The sequence below is a fragment of the Styela clava genome, chromosome 4 (assembly GCF_964204865.1).
Source record: "Styela clava chromosome 4, kaStyClav1.hap1.2, whole genome shotgun sequence".
NCBI lineage: Eukaryota > Metazoa > Chordata > Ascidiacea > Stolidobranchia > Styelidae > Styela > Styela clava.
In genome coordinates, this window is record NC_135253.1 from 15198854 (window position 1) to 15220227 (window position 21374).

The window sequence follows — 21374 nt, forward strand, 5'->3', positions numbered from 1 at the left end:
TGATGATTTTTTTAAACCTACTTAGTTACAACAACTAGACCATTATAGTTACTTTTTAATGCCTTATACCTTACTTTGAGTCATTCACCATTTACATATCTTAAGTAACCAATGCCATTACCTCAAATTTGAAAATACCATAAAACCTACGATCTCTGGTCGTTCTTAGAGCATCGATTCACGGGCTTGTCAAACTCTCTGGTCATTTAGTTCAGGGACATTTAATTCATCCCTACATATATACCGTTCAATATGTTTTCAATGTTAGTCTAGTCTTGGAAAGTTTTGAGATTGTTTTTATCGTGGAAAACTGAATAAAATGAAATAAAGAGGCCTCCTAATTCACTGTTTTTATCGTGGAAAACTGAAAATGAAATGGAGAGTTTATAACGCCTCTTCAATCACGTAGTCGTTAGAGGGTTGTGATTAGAGTGGTAGTGACTTCAACGTGGCAGAAAGACAATCTAAAAATGCAATTCTCATACAGTGAAATCCCGTTTCAAAGCTCTTTTGAAACCACGGGAATATTTACCGCAGTCCGTAGCGTTGGTACATATTTCGGTAATTAGTATTACACAAATTACATAAAATCAAGTACAAGATATTACCTTAGTCCTTCAACGTCAAAGATTATGAGTCTAACGGAAAAATTGCGGTAGCGGGTTTACCTACGAGTGGCCAATACCGAATAGTTCACTGTTTCGAATACATTTGAAGTTCAAAAAACGCTTATCTATAATATGCGAAAGAATTTGCATGCAATAAACAATGGAATAACTGGCTATATTACCAGGCATTTCATATTCACAGATTACTGCGATATATATTTTAGAATAGTAACGCTTTTATTTTTTCACAAGTCGACGTAATCATGAGTTAGTTACGTTAACAGATTTAAATTAATATGGCAAGGCATTTGAAATAGTGGTATCGGTCATGGATTTGAATATTTGGCGCAACACAAAATCATCCTGGTAAAAAGTTCATACTTTCTACCAACCATTATTCAAATTATTTGCCAAAAAGCGGGATAAAGTATAAATTATTTTTCCGACTTGGGACAATTTTTCCAAGAGTCTTAAAATACGAATCAAAAATTAATTATATTCAGGCGCTTTACCACACATTTTAAGCCAACAAATTGCCGTTGTATTTTGGAGTAATAATACTTTTATTATTTTGTGACTACGAAAATACGAATCAGCAATTAATTACATTCAGGCACTTCACCACACATTTTAAGCCCACAAATTGCCGTTGTATTTTGGAGTAATAATACTTTTATTATTTTGTGAATACGAAAATACGAATCAGCAATTAATTATATTCGGGCACTTTACCACACATTTTAAGCCCACAAATTGCCGTTGTATTTTGGAGTAATAATACTTTTATTATTTTGTGAATACGAAAATACGAATCAGCAATTAATTATATTCGGGCACTTTACCACACATTTTAAGTCCGTGTAGTGTATTTTTGAGTAATATTATTTTGTGAATACGAATCAGAAATTAATTATATTCGGGCACCTTGCCACACATTTTAAGTCCACAAATTCCAGTAGATTTCAGAGTAATAATACTTTTATTATTCAGTAAATCCGAAAATAGGAATCAAAAATGAATAATATCGGGCAGTTCACTACACATTTTATGCTCACAAATTGTCGTCGCAACCATAAGTTACGTTAAACAAAACTAAATTAATAACGCATAATAATTTTATATGCTAGTATCGGTCATGGATATAAATAATTTGCACAACAGAAAATCATCCCAATAAAAAGTCGAAACTTTCAAATATCATTATCAAAATTATTTGCCATAAAGCGGGAAAAAGTATTGATTATTTCCTCTAATAAATCGACTTGTTTTCCGACTTGCGACAATTTATTGGGTATTATAACAATTACGACATTGAATAATCTTCAATTTCTTGACGTAATGGAAATGAATGTGTAAAATCGTTTGAAGATTCCCGCAAAAACGAAAAACCGTGTTTACGATGAAAAGAGACTATATATTATTCGAAAATCAGCCGAAAATGTATTCGAATATTTGATTCGTTTTGGACAACCCTGTCTACGAACCACAGTCTTCTTTTCTACAATACAACAATAATTTTCGACCCAATTCTTTAAAAAGGTTCGCCATTCCTGCTAGACTAACCCATCAAATTGCGTGTTCCCTGACTACTACATGAAACATTAGCGTTTTCTGACCATCAAATGTTTGAGATTGTTTTGTAAAGTTCAAAAACAATTAGGTTGAAACTTTTCAGTTGCAGATTAGTAGTAATTTGACTCCAGTGTAAATGTCGAATATTCAGGGAAGTATTTCACTGGCTTTATTTCGCTAAATGTCCGTACAATTATAGAGACCCTGCTCAGCGCAGAATGTTTTCAAAACATTTCGCCTATAAGTTTTTGAAAGTATAATTTCATTTGATTTCAATTGAAAATCTAGAAAGGCTTTTTTTATGTTATACTCACCAGAACAAATATTACAATCATTAGATATGAATATTGAACGTATTACTAGCTCAAAATTAATCCCTCATCAAACGCATTTGAACGCGAAATAACGGTGCACGAAACTACGCCAGCTATAAGCACTATTAAATATTAAACAATGCGGATATATATAGCACCAAGGTCTAACCCACCCTATTCCAAACAGCACGGAAAATTTGTCGCAAATGCGTCTTTCCTTGGAATTCAATTGCAACAGAGAACAAGACTTGCGTTACACATTAATTTATAAGTTTCTCCTTCGCTATCCAGTAAGACATGGGTTGGATTCTGTACCAGGTAATGGTAATTATGTTCCTCAAGAAGTAAAGCATGCAAGAAGATTCCTAAAAAGTCAAACTAGTCTTCGACATTTACTTTCTGAAAAACGATAAAATGGATGAATTTGGTGGTTTCCAACATTTTGTGTTGAAATCTTCTATTAGTTGGTTTTTGAACTGTTTATACCAAAATCCCTATGTTTAATTACCTTGCCTTTTGTAGATTCTTTGCCAGTGTTATACAAAAGTCGCATTTTCATTTTTACGCAGTTCAAATAGTTTGTCGCGTTTTCATGAATAATATTATACAAAAGTGAGTAATACTACAACGTATATTCCTATTCAAAGACTCTCCTCTAGATAGGAATTCACCCAATATCATAAAAATCATTTTATAGCATAATATATCGAACACATCTTTACATCAAAAGGTTATATTCAAATTATAAAACCAATTAACTTCGAAAGAAATTTTGAGAATTGAAATTAACGAAACACGGAGAATGAACTCTTCATGCAGTGTGATCGTGAATTATGCCAAAAATATTTTAAAGCAAAACAGGATTCTTCTACATATATACTTGAGCAATTTAAAATATTTGTGATTGAAAAGAATTGTTTAATAACAGTATTTGGAATAGAAATATCGCAGGCTTCGGGGTGGCGTAAAAAATTGTAGGGACAATAATACCAGGGAAAAATTGAAATTTCCATGACGAAAGAGATAAAACATATGACCTCATAATTGATGGCACGATCCACAATGCTATGCCAGCCAATGCAGACCTCTTGAAATATGCGCAACAAGCTGGCGCATAACCTGAACTCAGGTTGTGTACCAGGTTAGGGTTCAGGTTGTGCGACATCTTGGTGCGCATACTTCAGGAGTACCCAAAACTTGATGAGAGAAACGTAATAATATATCAAACATTAAAAGATTGTATTAAAATTATTAATCAGAAAAATATAAAAAAAATGTTCAAGACATGATGAGAAAAATGTAATAATATATAAAACATTAAAATTAATCATAAAATAAAGACACGATGTAAAATCGGACAATACCTTTTAAATGAATTTTAAAATGTGAAACACTGATCAGATTAGTTCCTTAAATTTGACAATGTTCGTTTCCAAATCTGACACGCATTTCGCCATCCTTAACATGACACCCGTCAACCCACTGCCCTATTTCGCCCTCCTTAATCTGACACGCATCGACCATATTTCATCATCTCTAACCTGACGGGAATCGACCCTATTTCGCCACCCCCAATTTGACACGCTTCGTCCGTATTTTGCCATCCCTAACCTGCCACGCTTCGACCGTATTTCGGCATCCCTAATCTGCCACCACGCTTCGACCGCATTTTGCCATCCCTAATCTGCCACGTTTCGACCGTATTTCGCCATCCCTAATCTGCCACCACGCTTCGACCGCATTTTGCCATCCCTAATCTGCCACCACGCTTCGACCGCATTTTGCCATCCCTAATCTGCCACGCTTTGACCGCATTTCGCCATCCCTAATCTGCCACGCTTCGACCCCATTTCGCCATCCCATTTTGACACTCATCGACTGTGTTTTCCAAGCCCGAATTTGACAGGTACTAATCCATTTCATCAGCCCCAAATCTAAACACTTTGGCCATATTTCTTTGTAATTTTGAGGCAATTGTTTATTGTTATCTGTATACTAAACAGCGCATTATGACAGTCGATTTGGCAAAAACTGACAGCCATCGACCGCATTTTGCCATCCCTAATCTGCCACCACGCTTCGACCGCATTTTGCCATCCCTAATCTGCCACCATTCGACCGTATTTCGCCATCCCTAATCTGCCACGCTTCGACCGCATTTTGCCATCCCCAATTTGTCTTTTCGTCCCTATTTCGCCATCCCTAATCTGCCACCTTTCGACCGTATTTCGCCATCCCTATTTTGCCATCCCCAATATGACTTTTATGCTACCAACCCTCCTCGCGATATGGGGGAGTACGACAGGGGGTCCACTTTCGAGCTTCGCTGTGAAGTCCAGCAGTACGCATGGGGTAAAATTGGGTCAGCTAGTGAAGTTGCTAGGCTGTCAAGTTCAGCCCACGCCGACTTTGCAGTGGCAGAAGACGAGCCATATGCGGAATTATGGATGGGAGCACATCCTAAGGCGCCAAGTCAAATTTTAACACCTAAAACCAGTTTATCACTTCTGGAATATATTAAAAAAAATCCTGGAGTTTTGGGAAAGAAAGTGAATAATGTTTTCAAGGGAGAATTGCCCTTTCTTTTGAAGGTTCTCAGTGTGAACAAATCTCTCTCAATTCAAGCTCATCCAAACAAATCTCATGCTGAAAAACTCTTCGCTGAGAGGCCTGATATTTACAAAGACCCAAATCACAAGCCAGAGATGGCAATAGCTCTAACACCATTTGAAGGAATGTGTGGTTTTCGTCCACTGGAGGAGATCCAGATGTTTTTGAAAGAGGTTCCTGAGTTTCGAGCTGTTGTTGGAGAAAGTGAAGCAGAAAATATCATGAAATGCAAGCCTGGAGATGACTATGTAGCAAAAGCATTAAAATCTTGTTTTGAAAATGTTATGAAATGTAATGCCGAAGTACGCAAAGAAAATCTTTCAAAGTTGATATCTCGTATTTCTGCTATGGATCAGGAATCAGAATCATTTTCAAAATATTCTGGGGAACTTTTGCTTCGCTTGAATAGTCAATTCCCAGGAGATGTCGGGTGCTTCGTTGTCTATTTCCTCAATCATATTATACTCAAACCAGGGGAAGCGATGTTTCTTGGTGCTAATGAACCACACGCCTATCTTGATGGGAATTGTATAGAGTGTATGGCTTGTTCAGATAATGTTGTAAGAGCTGGCCTAACACCAAAATTAATCGATGTTCCAACACTTTGTGAAATGCTCAACTACCAACCAGCTACCCCTAAAAGCAAGATATTTCCTTCGATACAGAAAAAAGACGATCCTTATGTGAAGGAATACAATCCACCTGTGGATGACTTTGCTGTGCAATATATTTCTATACCTAAAGGCGTTTCTGAGTACACAATAAAAGCAATTGATAGTGCCAGCATATTGTTGGTCTTTGAAGGCGAAGGTTCAGCAAATAAATCAAAACCTTCTGGACTTGACTTAAGACCTGGTGCGGTTTTCTTTATTAGTGCAGACACTGATGTAGCAATTTCATTAAGTGAAACACCTTTCATTGCTTTTCGTGCTCTATGCATTTTGTAATAATATATACAAATCTATATTACTGTACAGTTTAGAAATATTGTTACTGCTCTACCTTATGGCTAGGGCTTCCTTTCATCAGCCTGGATCTTAAAATACTGCAATAGGTTATCAAACATTTACATGCAACTCTAGCCCAGATTCTTGTTTATGATGGTAATATATAACAAGACCCTTGAAGTGAATATAGATAGCATTTTCTCCATCTGTAGAACGACCAGCACCTGTGCACTTGTTTTTTCATGAAAGCCCTGCCTATGACATAACTCTGTCAAGTTCTTTCTCAGCACCTTTTTGAGAATGATATCATTTTTTTTTCAATAATTCTTGCTTTTATTATTATAAATTAGATTCGTTAGGTGTATTTTGCGTACAGTTTACCTCTGATCAAGTTTAATCAAATTGGCAAGAAGCAATGACAGCTTTCAACCTTTTATTAATATAGAAGTGGTTTCATTAAGGTAATAATCTCCGAGCATCAGAGGCCGGTGATTATCGATAGTATCATTTGAATGAGGGTAGCAATTGTTTTATTGTACAGTACTAGTCATCATAATAAGTTGAAATATCGACAAATATAAGTTAAAAATTGCACTGGAATCAATTATGAAAAAGCAAAAAAATCATCAAATACAGGAATGACAAATTGCTTATATAATACTAATAATACTTTTCATTAGAATTGACTGCATGACACATGAGAATTATCCAAGTCCAGGAACCTTGAGCCTGCTCTTCTTGGACTGTAATTAAAAATAAAAATTCGATCAGAAGCGAGCAACTGGTTGCTAGAGATCATGTCTATTATAAAGTGGTATTTTATAATGATCCAGTTGGGATTAATTAAATGAAGGACGCAGTATCGGAAACAAGACACCTGAATTGGAAATTTTTGACCAGATACTATATGCATTACACCTAAAATATTAAGTAAATGAGCCATATAATTTCAATTAAAAAACAGCAGTATGTTTATTTATGTTTGATTGTATATAATAATCATGTCGCTTGATTGAAAGGTCCCATTAATTATACATGTAGTTTCATTTTACATTTTTATGTTTGTAATCTAGCTTATATATCACCTTAATAGCTTATATAATATTATTACATTGTACATTGCTTTGTTATTCAAACTTAGCAAAAAGCCATTATTAGATTCATTTACTGTTAAATTCAAAGTTAAAACCTTTTTTTGTAATAGTGAATTATTTGTAATACCTTGGGATTTAGCTTCAAATTTTCGATCTCATCTTTCTGTGAGCTTAATTTATCATTCATTGCTGCAAGATGATCACTCATTAAACTCAATTGATCTTCGTAATTTTTCCTTGTCACTGCTAATTCATCCTGTAGTTGTTGAATAAATTGGCACGAATTCATTAAATTTTCGGAATTGCTTTCTTAACAATAACAAAAGTATGAGTATAGCTTGTGTCTAACATAATGGCAAATACTATATCAGAGGCCTGCTGGGTTCATTACATATTTTGTAGTAAATGGGCATGGATTGATGGCTGAAGCTCCACCCTTTAAGCCAAATTGAAATTGCCTGGATTCAGTTAGAGTCAATGACTAGACTAAATACCAAATGGGGTTTAGTACAACGATATACAGTCTCATTTTAATCTGTTCTTCACGAAATCATACTCTTATCATTCGACTGATAGCGTACATACCTGAAGTTGTGAGATTTTCTGATTTCCTTTATTATATTCTTCTTGGATTTTCTCTCTTTTTTGCTCTGCAAGATCTAATCGTTTATGGAGTGACTGACACTGTAAAAACAACAAGATTAAAGATTTATTTTGAAGTCTAAACATGGTTCAGTACACTGCTAGAATCTGTATTTCAGTTAAAAATTAATACCAATATTTTAAACATAACCAAAAATGGATTCCATGTGTCTTTGTTTCCTAAGAGTCAGCTAAAACTTTTCTTTGATTCCATACCTCTGGTTATTCGTGCAAAGTATTCAACTGACCATGAGCTTAATGAATATTGAACCACAAATTGACATGAGGGCGATGCTCAAATATATGGATACGAAGGCCAAAACCAAAACAAAGTAGAATGGAATTGCAATCTGTCAGACCGTACTGCAGTCTTCGCCTGACCACTAGATCGCTGAACCGCCACAAGGTGCGCAATTTTTAAACCTGATGATGTCATTGCACACAAATAACGAATCCCTTAGATGCTGAAGAAATGTTTGAAATAAATAAACGTAATAGCCTTCTAACGAAAAATACAATATTCAACCACTAAAAATTTCAAGGCCATTGGTCCATTAATTAATGAGAAAAGCGATTTTTTCTCAACAACAAGAATAGGAATACAAAACGATCCATAGGTTTACTTTGAATCCAAAAAATCACCACAGTGTGACGATTAACAATATTTTAAAGTTGGTATAAGAAAATAACATTCAAACCTCCGCATGAAAACTGAGTGTTTTAGATTCAGATTGCTGCAACTTTGTACTCATTTCTGTGAGTCGAGACGTCAAATGCTGTTTAATAATTTCTTCACGACTGTCCGTGACATCCTGTTACACAAAGTATTAGAGGAAAATAAACATTTCAAATAACTTCAACAGCACTAACAATAAAACAAAGCAAAAATTTATCCATTATATTACCTCATCTGTGATAGGTTCAGTAATGGAGCTCACTTCACCAAGCTGAAACCCAACAAGGGAATTAGTTAGTTGTAAATTTCAATGGTGCCAAAATACACAATTTTTTAGGAAACTTTGCTCATGTAGTATGTGTACCAGGTTAGGAGGATTAGGCCTTAATTTTATTCTAGTTTTCTCTATTTTAGTTCTATTACGAGTTCGGAGACTGGCTGTGTTAGCCAAGTGAATACACCCCCTGTCCATAGTAATCAGTCCCTGTACACAACTTGATGTAGTGCCAACAAAATTAGTTACCTCCATATTGGTAAACACATAACTTCTGCCAAATATTGTTCATAAAATTTAACTTTTTACGTCACTCTCACATGGCTGCCAGTCTGGGTGGGAAAATTTTTAGGCCCCTGGTTTGAAAACCTTGCCTACCCCCGGTCTAGTGTGTTACATACCATAGATGTATCGAGAGGTTTCAATGATTCCGATATATTTCTCACTCTTGGTTCAGAATCATTTGATGGTGGTGCAACTGCATTGGCAAGATTGTCACTGATTGAGTCGGATGGCAATTTAGTTTGTAATGATGCAGATTTCTGTAACAAAACCAACAGAGAATGCAATAATACATACAGTTGCATTTTTTCAATAAGTAGTCAAACACATTTCAGCCACTTATTTTTTAATGACTAGTTCCCAAGGATGTGCAAAACGAATCGAATCAGACAATTAGATGAAAACGTATATATGGCATATTGGCATCTCAACTGGTGATAAACAACACAGACAAAACAATGGCTCTTTATATTATTGTCGCTTTAGATGTGACCAGCATGAAGATATAGTGATTTATGTAATTTTCACATGAACATGCCCCCAAATTAGTATGTATTCGATTTTTCATTTTCAAAAATATTTTCTCGGTATATATTCGAAATAGTAAAATATTCTGTTTTGGCACTTCAAATGGGAAATTATTTTCAAGACCAAGAGTATTTTCAAATACAGTAAAAAATGTGGATTACCCAACCCATTGTACCCCAAAAATACTTGTGAATCAAGGCACCTCTTTTTTACTATACAAAATATAATTTTCCAATCACTTACCTACTCTACCTGCAACTAATTTTATATTGCTGGAAATTTATCTATAAACACAAGACGACAGATGACATGATATACCTCAATTCGAATTGAGAGGATTGCCTTACATTGGAGTAATGGTTAGATCATGTACATGATGTACTAGTAATCATTGAGCATCAACCGCGATTTTGAACATTTTTGATCCACAAATTTTTCGATTTAAGTAGTGTTAGATTCTGGTAGTGAATTCTTCTTTACACTCACCTGCTTTTCTTTATCCAATTTCATTTGGAGAAGTTGAGCTTCTAACAACCAATGTTCTTTTTCTTGTTCCAACTTATTGATACGATCTGAACTTTCTTGTAGCTAAATATATAGAGAAAAAATCATACATTAAAAGAACTTCTTTCGCTCCAAACAAGGCAGTGTAAATACAAGCAGATATCGATATTTAGATACAAATTTGCACGATGCATATAAATGATGCAATAATCAAGTCCAGCGTTTCTCAGACTTATTTTGTGCCGGAACACCAAGAAATTAGAAGGTAAAACTGGTAGGTGGTTTCAAAAAAATTTAGCCTGTGGTAAAATTAAATAGTCTGCTGTGAACTTTACAATAAAAAATTTAGGCTGACGGTTATCGATATTAAACGGTTTACAAAAACGCTTGCCACGCTTTCCAGACTGGCACGAGACCTGTCCGCCTGTTTGTTGCTAGTTGGGCAACAAATTTACGACCCAGAGTCACCGAAGTACCGCCAAGATCGCCATGGCGACTAATTCAGCCACAATTTTTATCTCTGTATCTCTTGATTCCCAGGAGCCAGAGCTCCGAGAACTAAGAGACGCATACGCCCAATAATTTAGAGCTGTAGAAAAGGAACATACCCTGCTAACAAGATTATCCTTGCTTTCTGCAGATGATAAGGCAGTTGCATGATCTTGAATAGCAGTTTTATATGGCACTGATGGTGGAGGAGCTGCAGGGTTAACTTTAGAAAGATATCCGACAGATCTTTGGCTCAATCCAATGACTACAGGTGATGCAGCGGGAAGTGTAGAATCCGCTGCTGGAGTTTCTGAACTTATCAAGCTGATGCCTCTCGTCCTGTATGGACTCTTTCTAGTGAAAAATTCTGTAAAGAATAGTTATCATTACACTTCTAGTACATGAGTTAACAGAGTTTTTACTTTATGGTAGTCAAAATAGGACAAATAATTTGGTTGAATGCATAGAAAATAGGTACACTTAGAAAAGTGCTATTTTAAGAACTTGAAAAATGACAATTAGAATTTTCTGAAAAAATTTGACACATATCGTACCTTACAATAATAGAAATATTACAGTATAGAATGAGCACATTACAACCTATTATGTCGTTATTTCGTTACTATTCGTTATTTCGTATTTGGAAATATTGTTTCAGAATGCATTTGGAAAATAGATCATTCAGTGGCCATCCCTGATGCCTACAAATATCAACTCCAGTCTATAACAGATTCGGTGCCACAGGCGTATTATTGTATATATACATCATTTGGCACATACCAATGAGTGAGTGCTATGACCGTATCTATAAGTCTTACAAAAAGTACAATCGATAGATCATGTTAAGGAATTGGCAGCCCTTTTTCTCTCTTGTTGCAAAGATGGGAAGGCATGGCATAGTCAATGAATCGCCTCATTCGACTTATACTGTGATGGAAGTAGCGTTATATTCAACTGATGAGTTGATTTGTGTTAGTTAATCCACCTACGCTTGATGTATCTTAGTGACTGAAACGCGACGACATCACTAGGTTCACCCCCTCTCTCTGATCGAATGAAATAACAAATATGAGAGAGAATATATAGGAAAAAGCTCTCTCGTTTTCACCATGGCAATAAAAATGTTGACGTGTTCCTTGTTTCGCATGAAATACCTGAAATCTTTTTGCCTAGTTCTTGCTAATAAAATTCTTCATAGAATAATATCTTCAATTTAGAAGACAAAGAAAAAATCACATTTCAAATTACCTGTATTTTCTGAAATGAAAGCTGCCAATTTCGCCATTACTGTAGAAAGTGAAAGAAATGCTGACAATAAAAATTCATCAGTGGATTTCAATGATGCTGAAGCAGTAGGTAGCTGATGCTCAGATGCTACTTTACCATTGAATGCCTTAGACATATCTGTAACGAAAAATACATACAAGAATAATGTTAAGAATAGTATTAAGTATAAGGCTACAACATGAGAACAGATATACTCAAAACTAGGCGATTCAATTATTTTGTCCAAATTCTAATTTTTTTGAATAAGCATCAATCTGGGTTGGACATGGCCAAAATAAATTTAATATTATATCAAGAATTATTTTCATCAGAGTGCATTATTTTAGCAAGAATTTATCTTGCTCTGGATAGGATTCAGAATTTTAAAACTCAATGTTTACTTGGAATATGTATGAACAAAATGTAAGTTAATCGAATATTTGAACACAAGATATTATTGTGCAATGGACAGGGATGTCCAAAACAAATTGACTATTCGAATACATTCGAAATTGGTTATATCCAATTCAGTAAATTCTTGATTTTATGACGAATATTTTCATTTGAAACTGTCTTGTCAACAAGCATTTATTATTTCATGACAGAAAAAATTGGTATACAAGCAAATGTAAATATGTTCAATAATATTATAAATGATATTCCAATAATGGATTTTCAAAATTACCATACCTTTAAATAACAAATGCATTTCATTTAATGTCAGTAGTAACTTCTGAAATACTGCTCTTTCATTATATGGAGGCAACAAATGACTTCCACCACCTGAGTAAAACAAAGTACGTTTTATACTTATACTTATAAATTCTATTAATACCAGTAATAAATAAAATACATACTTGAGGAAGCTATCAACGTTAGGTAAGTCTGAAGTTTGGTAAATGAAGGAGCCAATCTTTGATACAAATGCCGGAATTCTGCATTTTTATTTTGCAACGTTTGAGCAGATACTGCCACATTGCACTCTTCCTCAATGCTATAAGTATAATCATATTGCTGTGGGAGTAGTTCAATAGTAAATAATATGGTTTACTTTAAACACAAAAAAGATCAAAAGCTCTCACTGGCAAACATACATTTTTTGGCTTGCTGAAAACTACAACACCTACAAATCGATGAATAAAACTCACGCACAAACACGTCCGAGGATATCATGAAATTAAATAAAATATAAAATTGTTTCATGCATTCAGTCTGGGACAACTGCCGTTACTTATCGAAGTTGACCTTAGGAATAATAACACTATAAGGTAAATTGTAATGTAAACATTGAATTTCAACACAATATCCCCTAAACACAAAAAAGCAATGATTTATAATCAGAATACCTTTGCACTTGATAAGGCATAATCTTTCCGAGGTAAGATACATAGTTTCTGAATGCTTCTGCAAAAGGTTCCAAACCAAGTGCTGTATGAAGTGTGATGGGGCATGAACCAGAAACAGTAGATGTATCACAAAATTTATTAAAAGAATCACCGATTGGACGAACCATGGATGCATTGTCACGAAGAAAATGGCAAAGCTGAAAGGAGAAAATAAACTCAATGTTAGGAATAGGGATGAGAGGAATACCTCCCCAAAATAAGCCCTAGTGTTATTTTTTGAAAGAAAGCTGAAATAAGAGTGATGAGACACTGTCTTATTTTTGGGGAAACACTGTATATTAGCAGCACATCCAACTTGTTTCATCATAATTTGCAAATAATTCTGAAGAATGGGATAATAGTTGAGGTAAGCATGGCATAAGTTTACCTGCGAATTGAGAATGGGTAGATATAAAGTACAGATTTATGAACAAATGAGTTATGAATAAATAACTAATTAGAACAATAAGTGGCAAATTTTGACAAGGATTTGAACATCCAAATATTGATGCACACGCTTGATTGAATGATAAATAATTTTGTCGAGGTGAAAATTTTCAAAATATTTTGAGTGTAAATACTGAGAATGAAACATATCACAATGTTGGAGCATGTTTAAAAAGAAACGAGTATAATTAAAACATTGAAATTGAGTTTAAAATATACCAACAGCAACAGGTTATATATGCTAACATAGACAAAAAAGAAAATTTAAATAAGAAATAACAACAATTTAAAGGTACTTGAATACCCATATTGAATTATAAATAAATACCATAATATGACTACTATTTACGTAACTAAATATTTTATATACCAAATTGTAAATTTCAAGAATTGGGTTATTCCATTCGAATATCGCAAATATCGAAGTCATCATCACAAAGTACATTCTGGAACATATGTGGAATGTGTACTATATAATACCCCCTTACCACTAGCTCTTTATTGATTACTGTTAACAAGTAAAATCATCAGCAGAGTGATAAGACGTGGACTCACCCGTTGATTGACAATTGATAGTGGATTGAATGAACTATCAACAGGATAAATTTTTGATCTCTGTTCTGTGTATGTATGCAAATTCATGAGTGCAGTACATAATTCGGAAATCAATGTTTGTGCATCTTTCAACAGTTCTGATGCCTTTGCCTGAAAAAAATGAATGAATATAAAATAGAAAATTATCACAGATGCAATTTATAGGTACAAGGGAAAAATTGTAAGAAATTCATTTACATATTATTATATACATCCATATACAACCTTTGAAACAAAAATTACTTAAAATGCAGAGTTCTAAAATATTGTAATATACCTATCCCTAGAAGTAAGGCAAAGTGCAATATATTTTTGCAGATTGCAGCGAGAGGATTGCTGCGACTCCTCGCCGCCGCTGGTCGGTTTTGGCTTCCACCACCATCAAGTCCATGCTTCCAAAAAACAAATACCTAATCCCATACCCAACATGGTTGATTACGGTAAGCCATCTTATAGTCTTACCTCTTTCCCTGGATCAGTGGTTCTTAAACTTTTTCGAGCGCGACCCAAATCTTGAGTTTTATGAACACTCGCGACCCATTTCCCAACATCGAAGAAATTCACTCTTTTGACAGACAACTTTATTAGAGCCAGGTCATTGAATCAGTGCGATTGATGAAACTGAGATCTTTCTTTCAATATATCTTCAATGCACGGCTCTATTTTGCTGAGTGCAATGCGCATGTCGTCACCAGGATCAAGGCGATTGCGAGCCTTAGTTTTAATGGCCGCCAGTGCCGAAAATCCTTGCTCGCACAGATAAGTGGTCGCAAATGGCAGCAGAAAAGTCATTGCTTCGCTTCCAATTATTGGCTTTTCCTTTTTAACCGAAGTCCAAAACTTCCCAAGCGAAGCTGTGGACAAAAGTTGTCGATGGAACTGGTCGTGATGCAGGTCAATAAACTCTTCCTGAAGTCCTGCAATATCCTCTGATAAGTCGTCAACTTTTGCCAGAAAAGGATTTCTGACCCACAGCTGACATGTCAGATTTCTGTCCGGAATATAGCGATCAAACTCCGTGATAAGGTTTTCCAAATGCTCAATAAGAATTGGTTTGATGGCATCAAATCTGCAAATGGCCATCTGATTCCATTCCTCCAGATACTCATTCAAGGATGGAAAGACTGCTGTTTGCCCACGCTCCAGTCTTTTCTTCCAGAGTTGCAGTTTTTCTTTGAAGGCAGACAATCTCTCTGAGATAGTTATAATATTTTGATTTCTACCTTGCATTAATAAGTTAAGATCGTTCAATAATGCGAAGATGTCGTTTAGGTAACATACTTTGAGCATCCACCCTTTGTCTTCGAACCGAATAGCATGACGATGTTTTTTATCATTGAGAAAGAACTGTACCTCTGTTCGTAGATCTACCAGGCGGCGCAATAGCTTACCGCGAGAAAGCCATCTCACATTTGAGTAGAACAGGAGATGATGGAATTGAGATCCGAAATCAACACACATCTGTTCAAACAGTCGAGAGTTAACAGAACTACACTTGATAAAGTTGACGATACCATCAACCTCCTGCATCACTGCCGATAAATCCGACGACAAATGTTGCGCTGCAAGGTTTTCACGGTGTAGAAGACAGTGGACGATTTGTACATTAGGATTTACTTGCTTGACTCGTGCTGTAAACCCCTGTCGAGCACCAAGCATCGCGGGAGCGCCGTCAGTACATAAGCTGACACAGTTTTTCCAGTCTATGCCTTCTTTTTTGTGAAAGTTGTCCACAACGTTGTAGATGTCGGCGCCAGTTGCCGTTGTTGTCAGTGGGGTGCAAAATAAAAATTCTTCTTCGAGGTCCAACTCACCCTCATACCTCACGTAAACCATTAGCTGCGCGTCCTTTCCAGTGTCAGTTGACTCATCGAGTTGATAGCTCCACTTTCCCGCTCTTCTCATCCGGGCAACCACTTGGTTTTTTATATTCAATGAAAGATCTGCGATGCGACTTTTGACGGTGTCGTTTGATAGCGAGACGGATTGCAATTTCGAGGCCATATCATCACCACATATGAGTCTGGTCATGTCAATAGCTGCAGGCTTAACAATTTGTGGCTTTGCAACACCATGATCGTTGATAGAAGAGAACCCAAACTCCAAAAATTTTTGCTTGTAGGAATGCTTACTCATATTCAAATGATAATCTTCAACGTTAATACTAGCAATGTAATTTGCTACATTTCAGTAAGTTGGGGATCTACTGCTACGAAAAGTGAATCTTTCCTACTATCAACTCAGGTATCACACTGAGGCAATGTCATAGCCAGGGCAAAACTGACCGGGAGCCCGACTTATCCCATTTATATTTATTGCGAAAGTCTAATTGTACGCGAATAACCACCTAACATGTATGAAGCTGGAGCCAATGGGATATTTTAAAACAAACTTGACCTGACATAAATAATTGTTGTTTAACAAAGTAAATTTCACCTTGCTACCAAAAGTAAACTTTCAACAAAACATGACCCACTACCGGTATAATTGAAAGGTCTGTCCCTCTCGAGTATGATATGATACCTAGACCCTAGGACAAACTAGCAATATAAAACTTTTCCCTCATCAGAGTGATCTTCAGATCTCAAATCTACTAATGTCGACAGGCAACTTCTGTTTTGCCTCTTCAATACGAATTCACGCTACCAAAGAAGACCTCCACTTTGGATTATTTTCGCGCGGCGAACACGACAAGCATAGCTACCGGTACCATAAAACAAGACACGTGACTGGTATCTGTATAAATTGTGACGCAACAATGTACTCAAGACAGTTCCTTCCGTGCACGACGTATTATACAATATTTCACTGTTTTAAACATTGGACCAGCTGAAATATTTGGTCCTGAACTGACAACTGTGGCGCGACCCATTTCCATACCCTCCGCGACCCATACTTTAAGAACCACTGCCCTGGATGAATATGTAAATCCTATCCTATCCTCACAGCCACAGTTATTTCAGTAAAATTTAAATTGGAAAAACAGAAATAGAGAGCTTCGAATGTAAGCTCTTCAGCTCACCTGACTTCTTCTATCGTGAGGAGGAACATTTAACACACTAAGATTTGGTGACATGCAATCATTAAAAACGATCGTATCTTGAACAACTTGAGATAAATATTTCACTTCCTTGCCGAGTTCAGATTCAATCTTTGCAAGTTTCTCTGAACTGAAAAAAGAATAACCAACATTAGGGTAGGCATTTTATTAGTGATACTGGTGATACTTTATATTTTAAGGAGTAGGCTACATACTAAATACATGGTATCTCAGATAATGATGTCGAAAATGAAAGGAATAGTCCAATAATTTTTGAATTCATTATATTCAATATTCCAAGTCTTGAATCAATTGAAAACTTGTATGACAGAACAAGACAGTATGACAATAAGTATAATTAATATTCCATATTTCAATAATTATATATTAAATGGTAGATTATTAGGTTTCGGCCATCGCTGATTTTCTGATTTTCTAATCAAACATGCAAATAAGAAATAACAATGAATGCTAGACGAGAAACAACATACTATGCCCAAAAAAGGTACATGTTGTATATAGCATTCAGGTAAAATTTAACATCCAAATTTTCTCTACCTATGAAACCCAAACAGAGCAGATGAGTATATTAAACACTCATTTCAAAAGATAAGCATCAACGTCAAAAAATTCATAAAGATAATTATATAATACCTCTGGTCAGCAAGAATTTGGGCTTGCTGTTCATTCTCTTGAGTTGTCCTGAGCTGTAATTCCAATAAAGCTCTTTCTTCTTGTAATTTATCAACAACCTGTCAACATGAACAAAATCAATACTAAATCCCAACAGCAATGGAACATTGTTTATAACCGACCTTGTCAATAGAACAATCATATTCAGCAAAACAGCAAGTGATTGTTTAGTATGTTCCGCATAAGCAGGTAGGTCATGTCAAAAAAATGAAAATTTAGATACAAATGTAGTGGATTAGTTTTGAGTGAATGCAACCAAAATAGGATGCAAGACATTTCACTCAGAACGTCATCATAGCACAGGCCAATTCTCACCAATTTATATTTTGTTTCTCCAGTTGCTAGTGCTTCCTTAGATTGTTTTGCTTCTTGTTTTGCAAGAGTTAATTCATCAGTTAACTGTCGCTCCAATTGTCTAGTTTTACTGTCAGCTTCATATACCTGAAAACATCATATTTTTAGTAAAATACAAACAGAACTTTTATATATATAGAGCACTTTTTGATGACCTCTGTTCAGTAAATTTGCTGAAGATAGTATATGAATGAAAAGAAAAAAAATGAGGATGATTTTCGAAATTGAGCTCATTTACTGTAAATTCAAATAAATATTGACTTTAAACAAGCAGACACATTTTCCTTGAGGCCGGCTTATGAAGTGAAGGGGCGAACATTTATCCAATTCCAATTTTTAATACGCTCAATAAGCTATATAATTGCACATGTATTCAGAGGTGAATAAAACTTTGAAGTGAACATATAAAAGCTACTGAGAATACATTAGACAATATGGCAGTAGTTCTGCAGTAACGCAACCACTTGTAAAATAAATTTCAACAAAAACTTAGAATTTTGTCGATTTTTCGATAGAATTTTGATAATTGTAGATCTAATAGCTAGCAAAGACATTCATTGGTAATAACTCCAACACAGCTCTGAATCCCAAGATACAATTGGAACAACTGAAATAAACATTTACAAATTTTACAATTTCTCAAGTTTCAAATTCCAATTTTTATTCAGTTTTAGTAAACTGAATAGCTTCCTATTTACTTGCTTATGTAGAATCTCATTCTCACGGATCTTGTTTCTCAAATCCTCATTTAATGCATTTGAGTGAGATGGATGATTAGTAGTATCAGCTTTGGTCTGAAATGATATTATATGACATGATTTAAGTTCAACATTTGAAGCAATATAAACTACCGTAATTTGTAGCTAACTAAAATGTGTATAAAATTTACATATAGGCATCAATCAATTTAATATTAAAACTAAATTTGACTTAAAGGTCATGTATTGGTATATATATGTACTATAAGTATAATAATAAGTATAAGTTTATTTCGACTCCATAATCAGCATAACTGGCAATAAAATGATTCATAAAAACAAATAAATAAAAACTGATTACGAAATCAGAGAAGCAAACAAAACCTTAGATAAGGTTTAAAACAAACAGAATATAAAATGAAAGGTATTGCCAAGAAGAAGTGGTACGTGTTCACTCACCTAATATTATTAAATAATTTCACACACGCTCGCACAGAGAAATTATAAATTATTATCTTTCATTGTTAGATTAAATTTCAAAAGCCCCCAAAAAGAATTAGTACAACCTTTTTTTTCTGTTTAGAGTTTGCCATTTTTTCTAGTTCTTCCTGTAAAAGCTCGACCCTTCTTTCCATTTGTTGATTTCTGAAGACAAGACTGTCCATCTCCTGTTCTGAGCGACGAAGTAGTTGCTCTTTTCCTCTTAGTAATTCCTAAGCAAAAGATTATCAGGATACTTATTCGAAAAAGATTTTATACTCCTGAAACTTAGTTTTCAATAACAATAACAAAATGATTGAAGCATGATCTAGCAGCAAAGGCGTTGCCCAGTAAAGTTGGAATTGTTTCAAATAGTCGATATTTATGAAGACCATGGATAACCAAAGTGATTCAAAAATTTGAATAGATTTGGAGTTTGTTGCATTGGATTCAGTTAATTATTAATTTTAGAAAAATGTAAAATATTTTTATTTATCGATGGAAGGATGCAAGGTTGATAATCAACATGATTGAAGCAAAGTGGGTTATCGCCCTATTGAGGATAGTCTGAAAAATGATGTATGATTAGAAAAATTAACTGGTATTCATACATATTACAGTATTAGAAATTTCAAAACATATTATTAGTATTATTTGTTTTTGGGTATCCCTGATTAAAACCAGTGTTGACCAAGTTGATTGAGAGATAGCAGAAAAGATCAGAACTACAGAACTAAGTTATTTCTTTATTATTCCCTTCTACAATTCTATACGGTTATAAGAAGCACAAGAAAATATCGAAATTTGTTTCAAAATAATACCTTCATTGAAGCTTGATTGTCCTTTTCTTCAACCACTGCTCTTTTGAGCACTTGGTTCTGAGCTTTGAGCTGGAAAATATTTAACAATTTAGTGAATAACAAAGTGATGGAATGAAATAAACATAACTAGACCTTAATTGCAGAAACACTCTACTGCTCTATCAGCATTGCAGTTAACAGTTTAATATGTGTGAGCCTCTATAGTGTTGAATAATGAAAAACACTGAATATCGGCTACGGTAACTTTTAAACTTACCTTTGCATACTCCTGTGCAAGCTTCTGATACTTTAAATGAAGTTCATCCATTTCCAGATTTCAGTATTTGAAGACTGCCTAATTTCACTTCAAAATCATTTAAAACACTTGGTAACCTGCAGTGTCCAAGCCGCAAGCTTTTAACGTGAAACTGAAGAAGTTAACCTCGCTATGTGACTCTATGTTCCACAGAACTACCGGCATAGAATGATGCGGCGGCTCTATAAGTGTAAAGAGGGAGAAATATTGAGAGAAACGTCGCTGTTCACGGAGTCAAGAATCCTGGGAACAGAATATTTAATATTAAATTATTCCAGACTAAAAAGTAATTGTAATTTTAACTATGATCTTATCTTGCTAAAAATTGATACGAGGTTAAATTCAAACCTTGAACTAAGTAATCACAAGAGTTGTAATAAGGAAATGTTCCAATTATTCATCTAATTCTAACCGAATAATTGCATTGCACCTCCGGTTAAACAAACTTGACTTCAGTAATGCAGCGCCGGTAGGTACAACGGGACTAGCTACCATAAGGCGTAAGTACTGTAATTGGGGATGAACAATACGGCACATTTTACGCTGGGTCGCATTACTTGCGTGTCAGCCGGGCAGTCAAGAAAAGTTTCTAAATTGTAGTTTACGAGTTTAACTGGGCTGCATAGGTATCGTTTGTCTTTATCGCGGTCTCTTTCTTCAGTTTAAGAAATTTGAGAATAGGCAGCAATTGATTAAAATAGTGTTGCTTTGTCGGTTCAACTTCTTCACCATCTATCTATTCTTAGGGAATGATATGTCAA

General features: G+C 35.0%; 2 protein-coding genes across 2 annotated transcripts; one reads left to right on the forward strand and one right to left on the reverse strand.

Annotated features, from left to right (window-relative positions):
* Positions 1-4772: 4772 nt before the first annotated feature.
* LOC120326244 (mannose-6-phosphate isomerase-like) lies at positions 4773-6064 on the forward strand. Its single transcript, XM_039392501.2, has one exon. It carries the CDS (start codon positions 4783-4785, stop codon positions 6049-6051), a length of 1269 nt encoding a protein of 422 aa, XP_039248435.2. The 5' UTR covers positions 4773-4782; the 3' UTR covers positions 6052-6064.
* Positions 6065-6564: 500 nt separating this feature from the next.
* On the reverse strand, positions 6565-20818 carry LOC120326242 (protein phosphatase 1 regulatory subunit 21-like). Its single transcript, XM_039392500.2, has 20 exons — positions 20575-20818; positions 20319-20387; positions 19584-19730; positions 19018-19113; positions 18281-18406; positions 17927-18024; positions 17255-17402; positions 14194-14343; positions 13153-13349; positions 12664-12800; positions 12497-12589; positions 11789-11944; positions 10660-10907; positions 10034-10135; positions 9139-9279; positions 8693-8734; positions 8486-8599; positions 7731-7829; positions 7273-7401; positions 6565-6794 (listed from the first exon to the last, which is right to left on the reverse strand). Exons 1-20 carry the CDS (start codon positions 20623-20625, stop codon positions 6756-6758), a joined length of 2382 nt encoding a protein of 793 aa, XP_039248434.2. The 5' UTR covers positions 20626-20818; the 3' UTR covers positions 6565-6755.
* Positions 20819-21374: the final 556 nt, after the last annotated feature.